At 37.9% G+C, this 13,769-nt stretch overlaps 1 protein-coding gene across 1 annotated transcript; it reads left to right on the top strand.

The window, feature by feature from the left end:
* Positions 1-1,240: 1,240 nt before the first annotated feature.
* Positions 1,241-11,991, top strand: ddb2 (damage-specific DNA binding protein 2). Its single transcript, XM_028449862.1, has 10 exons — positions 1,241-1,546; positions 1,618-1,733; positions 7,649-7,840; positions 7,925-8,091; positions 9,513-9,612; positions 9,796-9,973; positions 10,056-10,201; positions 10,621-10,776; positions 11,379-11,424; positions 11,600-11,991. Exons 1-10 carry the CDS (start codon positions 1,411-1,413, stop codon positions 11,842-11,844), a joined length of 1,482 nt encoding a protein of 493 aa, XP_028305663.1. The 5' UTR covers positions 1,241-1,410; the 3' UTR covers positions 11,845-11,991.
* The last annotated feature ends 1,778 nt before the right edge of the window (positions 11,992-13,769 follow it).

Here is a 13,769-nt window from a genome sequence, read left to right as displayed (position 1 = left end):
AAAACTGCACATCAATATCATATACAACAATAAGTAGGATCATAAAATTAGAAGCATTTTGAAAACGAAATCATCAACAGAAAAGGAACAAACATAAAAAGCAAGCAAAAAACATACATAAGTGCTTTCAATCTAAGATGGTACAGTAGAAATCATAATAAATAAACAAATAACAATAATAATATGTATTGCTTTGAACAAAAGTTAGACAAATCTAAAAATGTTTTGAAACAATGTGAAGCATGAGTGCTCCAAACCACCTAATCTTCAAATAACAGTGACTTGTTTTATCTTGATCTTAGTTCATGGATTTATTTTGTGAATGTAAGTTAAGTTAATTGTGTGTTTATTTATGGGAGCAGATATGTTGTACCTTTTTGAAAAGTGTAGAATTTCTCTTTGAGCAACTGTGTTGTCCAAAGTCATGTTTACACTCTTTTTTAATGGTGATTTCAACGTTATTACAATTTGAGCAGACAAATAAGTCAGAGTAATGAAGGGCTTTAAAGGTTAGAATTAAGGGGATAACAATGGATTACGAAACCACCATTATATTTAATATTTTAGTGTAATTCAAAGATGAAGAATTATTTTTAATTTTATTGACAAATACGTACAAGAATAAACAAATACGGCATTTTTCAATTTATAACAAAATGTCAAAATAACAACTTGCCAAGGGAACATCAACTTACAATAACTTGTAATTTGTTCAATTCACTCAAGATTTAACCGTATTATGATAAACAATCATAAAAAACACAATAAAACAAAACAGGAAATATTGTTTGAGCATAGTTGAAAAAAATCACATCAAAAGTGAAACAATAATAAGCAAATATCAATCAATGTCATTAATTTAGAATAAAAAGAAGAGATAAAATAAAATGTAAAAAAACAGTGATAAACAATAAAGTTGAAGGCATTCTTTTATTACATTATCAAAACTTTTTTTTTTGCTTTTACATCATTTACAAGACTTCATATAAAAGTTAAATTTGTTTAAGAAAACAATACATTTGAGGGATGATTTTAGTACCCTAAACATAAAATCATGTTTCAGCAGACTTCACCATTTTTATTTTGCAAGATAATACCAAAAATTACGTCATCTCTAGATAAGGCTGGAAATAATGGAATTTTATGTTTGATCCAATTTTGAATACTGTGCCAAAATATCAAGAAGAAAGGGGGAAAAACTACAAACATGGCCATAGACTTCCTGGTTGATCTCTACCGCCCCTATCGGTCAGTAGCGAGAACACGTGTTCGTTACAAAACACGGATGCAGTGGTTAGCAGACATTAGGAGTTGTAACTGCAGCTCTAACCTGTTCACCTTACAGGTGAGAGGAAGCCTTAACCTTTACTGGACAAAGGAACACACCACAGTGACTTCAAACAGTGAGAAATGAAAACCAAACTCTCCAAGTCGTCTGGATCAGAGTCAAAGGTTAAAGTGAAGAGGAAACCTCAGCATGACGGATCCACCATAATGTCTGGAACACATCATAGACGGAGGAAAGAAGGAGAGACCTCCACAAAAGGCAGGCACTGCACACAGGACACCCAGTCTTGATATTACCAAACTCTTATTGTGAAGGTCTGCGTCCCGCAGGAGCTGCTCTGAAGTGTGTGGGGTCACAGAGGACCAGGAGAGGTGTTCATGGAAGCATCCTGCACTACATTTACCAGAACACTCTGGGACAAGGCGTGCACTCACAGTTAAGACAGGTAAGTGGAGTAGTGACTCAGCATTGTTTATCCTTTTTTTACCACGGCCTGCAGTCTCATTAATCACGCGGAGAGATGGCAAAAGTACGAGTCTTCAATACTCAAGTAAAAGTACAGATACTTGATACAGATACTTGTCAGTCCTGTTTCTGTGAAAAAACCCTGGAACCAAACATAACAACCCTGGATCAATCTGACACTGAGAATGTTCATGTACATACCTTTAATTTAAATGTTCTCCTGCACTACTTATCAATGCTCTACTGCACTATTTTCCTTTTATTAATATTATATTTTATTATTACCTTTCTTTTCTATTATTTTTCCTTCTTTTTATCTTATTTTTTTTAATTTTTATTTTGTATTTATTTTTTATTTTTTTATACTATTATTATTATTATTATTATCATCTTGTTATTTGCACATTCTAGTCTAACTACTGTTTATATTTATACTTATGTTTATACTTATTATCATCTCTTCTAGTTGATTGTTTATTATTGAATGTTTTCACTATTGGAGAGAGCACAGTTGACCGAGTCAAATTCCTCGTGTGTACAACATACACTTGGCGAATAAAGATGATTCTGATTCTGATAAAAAACGAAGGTGGCTGTCCGTACGGAAAACCACTGAGTGCTATTCATACGTGGCCTATTTTGGCTCGGAAAACAATTAAGGGGGCAAAAAATAAATGTTGGAGGGAGTTCTGTAGTACGATAGGACCAAGAACCCAAGTTAAAGAAATCTGGGCTCGGATTCATAGAATGGTGGGGAAAAGGAGTAATACTGCTATACCTGTGTTAAAGAATAGCAGCGCAGAAGCTGTCTGTAGCAAAGAAAAAGCTGATATGTGTGTAGAAGTATTTCAAGAAGTGCATAACTCGACAGTTTTGGGGGATGAAAGTCTTAGAATGAGAAATGAAGTTCTGCGAGATAATAATTGGAAATTAACATGCAGTGAAGACACGAACAGCTCGTTTAATCTGTATTTTTCTTTTAAAGAGCTTAAAGATGCAGTAGAGGCTGGGGCCAATACTTCACCAGGACAAGATTAGATAAGTTATAAGATTTTGCAGCATCTGGATGAGCCAGTGCTGGAAGAGATCCATGCCTTGTTTAACTACATTTGGGAAGCTGGATCGATGCCAAGGGTGTGGAAACATGCTGTAGTAATTCCAATCTTGAAGCTGGGAAAGGATCCCTCTTCTCTGTCGTCGTATAGACCTATTGCATTGACTTCAGTGCTATGTAAGGTGATGGAGAGGATGGTCACTAATAGACTTGTGTATTTTTTAGAAAGAAATGATTATTTTGTGAATTATCAAAATGGATTTAGGTTTGGAAGAAATACCATGGACTCGGTTGCAGTATTGGATCAGGATATCCGAAGGGCAGTGGTTAATAAGGTGGCTGTGGTGGCAGTTTTTCTCGATATAGAACAGGCTTATGACAGTATGTGGCGGGAGGGTTTGCTGTTTAAAATTTTTGATGCTGGCATTAGGGGAAGAATACAGGTAAGAGTAGAAAATCAACTTTCAAAAATCGTTAGTATTTTTGAATGGTACGCCTCAAGGATCTGTAATTAGCCCTGTTTTATTTAATGTAATGATAAATGGTATTTTTCAGGGTGTTAATCCAGGTTTTGGAAAATCCCTGTTTGCAGATGATGGCGCTATTTGGCATAGGGGTAAAAATTTAGAACACTTAATCAAGCAAACTCAGGTAGCCCTGGATCAAGTAGTACACTGGGCAAAAATGTGGGGTTTTAGGATTTCAGCATCTAAAAGTAAGTACATGATCTTTGGCCTGAAAAAGAAAATTCCACAAATGACTTTGTATTTATATGGAAACCAGTTAGAAAAGGTAAAAGTGTTTAAATTTCTCGGAATGTGGATGGATGAGAGGCTAACATGGAATACGCATATTGAAAAGACTGTTGGTAAGTGTTAAAAAGTTGTTAATGTACTTCGTAATTTGGCTGGCAGTGACTGGGGAGCAGATAGGTCAACTCTGATTATGATTTATAGAGCAATGATAAGATCTGCATTGGACTATGGTTGTTTTGTATTTGGGGCTGCGGCAAAAACTGTGTTACAAAAGCTGGACAGAGTTCAAGCAAAAGCCTTAAGAGTGTGCAGTGGAGCTTTTAGAACCACGCCCATACCTGCACTGTTGGTTGAAATGGGGGAAACATCTTTAAAAATTAGAAGGCAGAAGCTGGGGCTCCAGTACTGGACCAGACTAGCAGGACTGCAGCATAAATCTGCGGCCAACTGCCTCTTGGAGGATTGTTGGGAGTTTGCAAAGAGGGAGGGAAAAGCGCATTTTTTGAGACATATTTGTCAGCTGGCTGGTAACGTGGGTTTGGAGAACGGGAGTGTTGCTGAGTTAATGTGGTCCCCTGTCCCATTCTGGCTTTTGCCAGAGCCGGACGTTCAATTGGGCATGCTGGGGCTGGATAAGAGTTTTGTTTGTGGCCAAGTAAATGAATTTGTGGCTCTAAATAAAGAAACAGCTTGTCACATTTTTACAGATGGGTCTAAGGATCCGACATCAGGAAAAGCCGGTCTTGGAGTCTACATTATGAAAAATGAAATTGGGAAAAGTATGCATGTATCTGTGTTCACGACTGAGTTGTTAGCCATTAGGTGGGCTTTAGATTGGATTGAACGAAATAAACCTGAGATGTCGTATATATATTCGGATTCCATGGCTGCCTTACAGGCAATTTCTGACCATCCCTCCGGGGCTAGGATAGATACTGTGGTAGAGATTTTGTGTTGCCTTCACCGGATAGAGTTGATGGGGTCTAGTATTGTTTTTTCCTGGATCCCATCTCATTCAGGTATTGTGGGGAATGAAGCTGCTGATAGGCTAGCAAAGAAGGCTCTTCTCGAGACGGAAATTGAATATGAGGTCCGATTGGGGAAGGCTGAGTGTGTCAGTGTTTTCAAAGCTACTGTGTATCAGCAATGGCAAAGGGAGTGGGAGAATGAGTCTAGAGGGAGGCATTATTTTAAGTGTCAACCTTGTGTGCAGGGCACTAGACTCCTGTGGGCAACTTGCCGATCAAATCAAGTTAAGATAACCAGATTAAGACTGGGGCATTGTGGACTAGCTGCATATTTAAATCAAATAGGCAAACATCCGGATGGGTTTTGTCAGTGTGGGCAACTTGAGACTATTTCCCATGTTCTATTGGCCTGTAGATGTTATTCTGTTGAAAGGGGAATGTTATTTAAAGAACTTTCAACTCTTGGGCTGACAGTGTTTTCAATAAAGTCAATATTTGCACCAAGAACAGAGTCGATTTTAATAGATAAGGCAGTCGTGAGGTATCTCCAATCTTCCAACCTCTATTTGATAATCTAAAATGGAGTGAATCTAAGTGAACAGAAGAGGGCAGCATTACGCTTCTTTTAGTGTACAGCCTGCCGGAAACCATTAGAAGAAGAAGATACGTGGCCTATGACGTTACCGGAAGTCATGTGATCATTCCGTGCAAGAAATTCAAATCCACTTCAGGAGGTTAGATTAGTTCGTAACGTAGTTTAGGGTTAGGTTAGACCGCAATGTAGTTTAGGATTAGGTTAGACCGTAACGTAGTTTAGGATTAGGTTAGTCTGTAATGTAGTTTAGGGTTAGGTTAGTCTGTAATGTAGTTTAGGGTTTGGTTAGTCCGTAACGTAGTTTAGGATTAGGTTAGTCTGTAATGTAGTTTAGGGTTTGGTTAGTCCGTAACGTAGTTTAGGATTAGGTTAGTCTGTAATGTAGTTTAGGGTTAGGTTAGTCTGTAATGTAGTTTAGGGTTAGGTTAGTCCGTAACGTAGTTTTGGTTTAGGGTTAATTATTCCGTAACGTAGTTTAGGTTTAGGGTTAATTATTCCGTTACGTAGTTTAGGGTTAGGGTTACAGTTAGGGTTAGTTGGTCCGTAACGTAGTTTAGGGTTAGGTTAGGGTTAGCTAGTCCGTAACGTGGGTTAGGGTTAGTTAGTCCGTAACGTAGTTGAGGGTTAGGGTTAGTTAGTCCGTAACGTAGTTTAGGGTTAGGTTAGGGTTAGCTAGTCCGTAACGTGGGTTAGGGTTAGTTAGTCCGTAACGTAGTTTTGGGTTAGGGTTGGTTAGTCCATAACATAGTTTAGGAATTTAGGGCAGAAGTACTGGCCAATGAGGGCCGCTACGTATGGATATCACAACAATTCATAAATACGTAGCATGTCCGTAGCGTCGTTTAGGAATCTATATATTAATAGCAAACCGAAGTACAAGTACATAGCGTCTTAATCACGTCACCTAAACTGGCCAATGAGGGGCACTACGTACGGATAGAATGTCGGTATATTGATATGGCTACGTACGGATAGCCACTGCCAATAAAAAATGACTCTGGTCAAAGTAAAAGTTTTGAAGTTGCTCCCTTACTTGAGTACAAGTTTTTTTTTTAAAAAAAGTACATGCTAGTAAATGTACTTAAGTAAAAAGTAAAACAAATGTCCCTTCAATAATAAAACTGGGTTTTTAAACCAGCAAATTCCATTTTTTTTTTTTAAATTTTTTTTTTTTATTAAGAACTTGTAGAAAACTGTTAAATCTGTTACATTTGAACACCTGGAGAATCTCATTATAGATACAATCTGTAACAAAAAGTGTCCAAAAAAGTGCAAATGTTCAATAAAAGCCAGAGTAGCTTTGAGTTTAACATTTTTAAGAACTTGTAGAAAACTGCTACATGGCTCCTCCAGCTTTGACATCATCTTTGAAAGTCTAAAAAGTAACTAGCTCATTTTTTAAAAAAGTAGAAAGTACAGATATTTGTTAAAGTAAGGATTTAAAGTAAAAAGTCGCCCAAAAAATAAATACTCAAGTACAGATAGCAGAGAAAATTAAAGTACGGTAGCAAAGTATTTATACTTTGTTACTAGTCATTTCTGCGATTCTATTAGAAATTGAAATACCTGTGAAAAGTGCAAAAATGAGTTAGGTTAAGTTGGGTGGAACTATAAACGTATTAGTGAAGTCCCACCCCCTTTTCCCACATTACAGTTACAAATAATAAATTTTCAGGATCCTGTTTTTCAGCCACTGCTGCTGTTAATAAATTAATTTAGTCATATTTTCATATGATTTCAATTAAATACCCAAAAAAAGCATATTACACACTTTGAAAGTTGTCGTACAACGTACAGATAAATTTATATTTTCTTTTCGTTTTTGATACACAATAGCTTTTCCTTGTTCACACTCACAGACCTTGAAAATTCCACACTACAAATTAAGTGTATTTAGGCTTTGTGCTAATATGCTCGGTTGGAGAGAGGTTGGAGAGGGCGTTAAGAGAGAGGTCATTTAGGTTAGAGAGGGACCGGAGAGGGTCCCATTCCTCTTTCAAACACTCCCTCTATGTCTGCTTACTCCCTTGTGTGTTTGCTCCTGTACTCCTTCTGGCTTTTGTCTTGCAGGTCCGTGGGATCCTCAGTGTGGAGTTACAGAGACTCAGCGGCTCTGTCTCCACCCTTTCCTCTGCACACACCCAACACAGCATAACGTGGATGGCTGTTCATCATAGGAATGGGATCCACACAAGGTTCCTGCTGCTTAACAGAAGGTTTTCCTTGCCGCCATGATGAATTCATGTTGGGTGTGGGATACATATGTATGTGTATATACGTATATATGCATATGTGTGTATCCATAAAATGAAGAGTCCGTCCTAAGACTGCTCTACTGTAAAGTGCCTTGAGATACCATTGGTTATGATTTGGCGCTATACAAATAAAGATTGATTGATTGATTGATATCGGTCAATACTCAAGGCTGCAATATTTAGTATTGTATCTGAAGTTAGTAGGTTCGTTACACGCCTAATTCCCTAATTCAACACACATCAGTCTGTATTCGTGTTTGTTTTCTAGTGTCTTCAGGAGCCTTTTATTCGCTCTCTATCGTCGTATCATTTCCATGGAGCCACCAGTCCATTTGACCGCAGGATCACCTGCTTGGAGTGGCATCCCACTCATCCCAGCACGCTAGCTGCAGCGTCCAAGGGAGGAGACGTTTATTTGTGGGACTTTGAGCAGCCAACAAAGAACACCTTTATTCAGGGGGTGAGTGGGATAGCTTTCTGCCACAGAAGCAACACGCTGTATTTTGAGCCTCCAGTTGTCATTACCCTGTGTTTGTGTGCACAGAACGGTGCGGGGGACTCCATTGGAGGGATGAAGTTCAGCCCCACAGACTCTTCCAGGGTCTACCTAGCCTCTGGTCAGGGCACGCTGACCCTGCAGAGCTTTGAGGGACACCCCCCCACCACGCTTTCCAGAACTCAGGACTGTAGACATGATCACCATGATGTCTGGTGAGAAGACTGATGCTTGACATTTACAAAGTCCATGCAGATAGTTTGGGTCTTATTACCAAGTTACTCACAGAACCCAAATCCTAGCAACTGTGGCCTTGCCCAGGTCTCATCACACGCTGTGGTTGGGCTGTAGATACCTTTGAAATTCAATCATCTCAATGCAGAGTTTAAAATCAATTTTTCAGGAGCATAACATTTTTTTTCCCATTATCTGACTTTGTTCTGCAGAATTTCAAAGCAACTCCACACACTGGTTCAGTGTAGGGCGATTTTGCCAAAAATTTTGAGTTTCAATTTGATTTTTGATTTTTTTTTTTTTTAATGCACTTAAAAAATACTGCAGACATATATATCGTCAAAAGTGCAACTTTATTGCTGTGATTGTCAAGAGTTAAAATGCATAGAACAATCCCAAAACAAAAAGGTAAGTGAGGCTCTCTCATTCAGCAATTTCAAGCTTTAACCCAGGTTTAAGCTAAAGTGCAACAGTATCTTCACAGTAGCTTCAATTTTCTGATAAAGAAATCGAATAACTACATATAACATATTACATTACAACTTTAAAAAAAAAAAAAAGATAAACTCTTCCCTTAGCATCTCAGCATAGTGGGAATAAAAAAATTAAACATGCCTGTGGCACACACATAGTCTACTCAAAGGGTATACAAAGAGGGGGCTGGCTCACATCGTGCTACGGTAACCCACAAGGATGAAACGAGAAAAAGTTCACACTCCCACTGAATCATTCTGATCAGTCATTTCATCATCATATACACACCCTAATCATGGCAAAGACATGGATAAATGTTGTCACAGATGGAGCACTGCGGCAGCCTGTATAAAGTAAAAGTGACCATAAAAAGCTGTAAAAGGGACTGATATGCAGACGTGGAACAGTGAGGAGGTGACTTCATGTGGAGAAGGAAATGAAACCTAACTTCAGTACAGCAGCCCGCCTACCTACCCGTTCTGATTGGCCGAGTCATTTGAAGGGAACCCTCATCAGCCAATATGTTACGTCGCAGCTTTTGTGTGGATTTTTCTTACAAAATTGTTAAATTATTGGAATGCGGCCAATATAATGGTGCAATTTATAGTCCGGAAATTACGGTAAAGAAAAGAGCTCACTCCTATACTAAAAAAAACCAAAATTGTTTGGCCAGTTGGACCATTTCCAGCCTTTAGCCATGCAAAGTGAAAAAAAAATGTAGTAAGGAAATGGAAGCACATGTAATGTTTATAAAGGAAGCCTGTGCTTGGTTTGAAAAAAAAAAAATACCCAGCTATTTGCAAGTTTGTGACATTTTGGCATTGGCTCCTTGTATTTCTCTAAATATGCACTTATTCCACATTTTTCTGAATTAAAATTTTTTTTATTCATGTGATATTTAATGAGTTTTTTTTTTCCTATTCCTCAGTTTTTGGTACTGCTGTCTGGATGTGTCTGTGAGCCGACAGATGCTTGTGACCGGAGACAACACTGGACAACTTGTACTTCTGAGTGTTGATGGACAAACGGTTTGTCTTTATGTTCTAGTAACAAGGATAATGTAGTTTAATCTGAGGCATCATTTATATGTAAGACCTCTGATGTTTTAACAGAGCCTTATTTTTAGACAAAGTCTTATTTTGATAGGACAGGATCATGGATGGGCAGTGAAGTGTTGTTAATCTTTCATTGCTACTTTTCTAATATTTCAGATTTTTAATGCGAAGTTACACAAAGCCAAAGTAACCCACGCTGAGTTTAACACCCGATGTGATTGGCTGCTGGCAACGGCTTCTGTCGACCACACGGTGAAGCTTTGGGACCTGAGGAACATCAAAGACAAGAAGAGTTTCCTCCATGAAATGCCACATGAGAGAGCGGTCAACTCTGGTAAAGTTTTCTTGTTGTAAAACCATGTTTTAAAACTGGCATTTAATAAAACACAATTTTGAATAAAAACATGTCCTTTCAGCCTGTTTCAACCCATCAGACTGCTCCAAGTTACTCACCACAGATCAACACGACCAGATACGAGTCTACGGCTCCTCTGATTGGTCCAAACCACAGTGCGTTATCCAGCATCCACACAGGCAGTTTCAACACCTCACACCAATCAAGGTCAGTCTTCTGTATGCACATGTCCTTCAATCAGTGTTGTTAAAGCTTTCTATGAAGTCGTATTATTTAGAATTACAGGTGTAGGAAAAAAAATGAAAACAAAGCTTCTTTCATTAAAAAAATAGAGCTGGGCAATGATTACCCCTTTGGTAACACTTTATCTGAAGTTTTATACATAATGCTGACATTATTGACATGACACCTGTCTTTAGCATGAATGTGTCATGAAGGCTGTCATTAAGTGTTGTTTGCTAAATTATGACACCTTTGGAGCTATAAACAAATGTAAAGAACATATATAAATATATATATATATAAATGATCTAAGGAATGCCAACATAGCTCCAAAGGTTAAAACTTACGCATGGGAGAATAGAGCCCAGAGTGAATTAACAGATGACTGTAATGTTGTGCCGTAGGCCACATGGCATCCAGTGTACGACCTGATAGTGGCCGGGCGATACCCTGATGCCCGTGTTGCCACCGGTGACCAGAGGTCCATCGACATCTTTGACTCCAACACTACAGAGCTGGTGTATCAGCTGTACGACTCCACAGCCGCAGGCATCAAATCTGTGAGTTTAAATTAAAATAAAACGCATAACTCTCACAACAGTAGGTTGTTGACATCAATGTTTGAGCTACGTGCGTCCGTCCGTCTGAGTTAGGGGACAACTTTTTTTCAGAAACCCTTTAAGATACAATAACCAAATTTGGTGTGTGGCTTCAGGGTATCAATACCTTGATGGAGTTTGAAAATGAGAAGCGCGCAATAATTTTTTCCGGAGTTATTGCTCTTTTTCTATTTTTTTTTAACTGTTCGAAGTATTTTCAAAGGGGACATCTTTTCTCAGAAATTGTTTAAGATAGGATAACCAAATTCGGTGTGTGCTTCAGGGTATCAATATCTTGATGAAGTTTGAAAATGAGAAGTGCGCAAATATTTTTTGCCTGAGTTATTGTCCTTGTGCCGTCTTTTTTTACTATGTTGGAGGTATCTTCAAAGGGGACAGCTTTTCTAAGAAACTGTTAGTAATTTTATATTCTGATGTGATAATATTTTCTTATGTATGTATCTGAGTTCTTGGATTTAGGACATTTAGGAAAAGGTTGTGAGGTATAATGACAACCAATCTAGCGTGGGATGATGACTGTATTCTTGTTTTTATACTTTTAGACCAACAAATTCAGTCCAATGGGTGATGTGCTAGCATCTGGGATGGGTAAGTCTTTCAGATGTGCCTTCAATGGTATTCGGTTTTACTTGAAGGATTTTAATGTACGATGTGCACACCTGGGGGACTAACAACCTTTACAGATGTGCTACGATCTGCTTGAATAAATTAAAATCTTAAGGAAACATGTACTGCTAAATAAAAGCTCTTATTTCCTCTCCAGGGGTCACCCTGCTGGTTTGGGATCGAAATGAGTCATTCGCCAACAATCGGCACAAAGTGCAAGAGGAAAAGTCTGAAAACACTGGGAGAAGCCAGAGAATGAACCAGCAGCGTTCAACCAGGGACCGAAGGGGCCCAGCAATGGATGCAAAGCTCAAGAAAAAATTAGCTTCCCTGGAAGAAACAGGGACCAAAACCAAATCTGTGAGTGTTAAACAGAAAGAAGCCCAGAAGAGGAAAAAATGAAACTTTCATTGGAGTCTTTGTGCTTTTGAGCTATTGACACAGTTTGTTACTGTTACCGTTATGTCAGAGTATTATTTTAAAGCCAGTTAAAAACTGGAATTCTATGGATGCACTTTTGCTACTTTTCACAATAAATAAATTCATTCATAAAGGGCAGCGTCTTTTTATTGCTTGCATGATTAGAAATGAGCAGCATGTGTGTGAGGCTACTTTCTGTCTTTCTGAAAAGTTTTAATGTGTGTGCGAATGTTGTTTCAAGTTAACCAGAATTAGTGAAAACATCCTGTATTCCTCTTAATGATGAGCATGGATGGATTGATAGATATTCAAGTACCATATATACATTTGACTATTGTTCTTTAGTACATTTTTGCATTTAATTTAATCTTTGAACAATAATCGTTCCAGCAGTTTGAAGTTGATAAACCACAGAAATAACATTAACAGCATTAGGCCCTCCATCAAACATACTGTCTTTCTTTAACATTGTGATGGTTAATTGATCACATTTTGGTGTTTTCTGTAACCATACAAAACATACGAGATTGTGGTGCAATATGAAAACTTTGGAGGGTCGAAGAAACTAGTGGCATTTGTGAGATATGGAGGTGTAAAGCTGCCACGAAAAAGATACATTTTGGATCACTATATCATGCAAACAATTATGACCTATGTATCGGGATATGAGTCGTATCGCCAGATGCCAGGCAATACACACCCCTAATATATATGTAAACAATAAGCAGTGTGAACGTTTGATTTACAGACTTCTGTGTTTTTAAAGGTGCTTCATTGCCCCAAAGTCTGGTAATTATTGTCTGTGGTGCAAACATTCAGTTCTTGATTTGTCATGTTTTTTCCGTCTTGTGAAAAGACTGAAGGACCTGCAGCTCCAGAATGACCATGGAAGATACAGATCATGTAATACATACAGTATGTGTCAAACTCAAGGCCCAGGGGCCAAATCCGGCCCTTTAGAACAGTGTTTCTCAAATGGGGGTACGTGATGGCACTACAGGGGGTACTTGAGACAGTGGAAAATTAACAAATAAAATGTCCCACCCCAGGTGTGAGTTGACCAGAAATAATAAAAACTACAGAAAAAAATCTATTCTGGAGCCACTAAATCAGTGTTTTTCAACCTTGGTGTGGGGAACCCGAGTGGGGTCGCTTGGAGTTTAAATGGAGTCGCATTAAATTTCTTTAAAATTTTAATAGATTTTTTAATTTTTTTTAACTATTCTTTTTTTTAATCAAAACACAACCTTGAACAACTGTATTCATGTACTTTCACTTTGTGAAATATGAATCTAGTTCAACTAAATTGCAGTAAAAATAAATACATAAATATCTCAGCTCAAACATGATCAACAACTGTCTAATTCTACAAAAAAAAAAATATTTGGGGTCAACAGAAATTCTTGAAATCAAAATGGGGTCACAATTTTTAAAAAAAACCCACTGCACTAAATACTGTTTCTTTCCACTTATTTACAAATTGAGATTCTTTAAAATTTGTGTTATCACTTGTTAATTCCTACGGAAGCCCTGAAGGGCCATGATTTCATACTTTTTTTTTCCTCCGTTTTCCCGCGATAACGACTTAATTTTCTCGAGATCTCGTGACTTGGTTTTCCCGTGATAACGGGATAAATATCTCGAGATAACAAAACAATAGTGTAGTATATTAAATAATTGCAGGAAACATCATTCAGTGTAACAATGTCAGAGGAGCAGGAGCATGTAGATCACCACATCAGGACTTCAGTAAAGAAATGAAACCCAAAAATGTCACATTCTAAACATTATGAGATAGCCAATGAGCTACAAGCTGCAACGAGCTGATCTTCAATACAATTATTGATCATTTTAGCAGAAAATATCCCATTGTTTACTATGAGCAGCTGACGCTGAGATGTTGCACA

The sequence above is a fragment of the Gouania willdenowi genome, chromosome 6 (assembly GCF_900634775.1).
Source record: "Gouania willdenowi chromosome 6, fGouWil2.1, whole genome shotgun sequence".
Classification (NCBI taxonomy): domain Eukaryota; kingdom Metazoa; phylum Chordata; class Actinopteri; order Blenniiformes; family Gobiesocidae; genus Gouania; species Gouania willdenowi.
Note: the sequence above shows the minus strand (reverse complement) of the source record. Positions and strands in the feature narration are given on the sequence as shown.

Bases quoted from the DNA above. Each gene is read 5' to 3' on its own strand.
- ddb2 (XM_028449862.1), top strand. From the start codon at position 1,411: ATGAAAACCAAACTCTCCAAGTCGTCTGGATCAGAGTCAAAGGTTAAA. The intron at 9,613-9,795 runs GTTTGTCTTTAT...CTAATATTTCAG, and splicing joins TGAGTGTTGATGGACAAACG to ATTTTTAATGCGAAGTTACA. The intron at 10,777-11,378 runs GTGAGTTTAAAT...TTATACTTTTAG, and splicing joins CAGCCGCAGGCATCAAATCT to ACCAACAAATTCAGTCCAAT.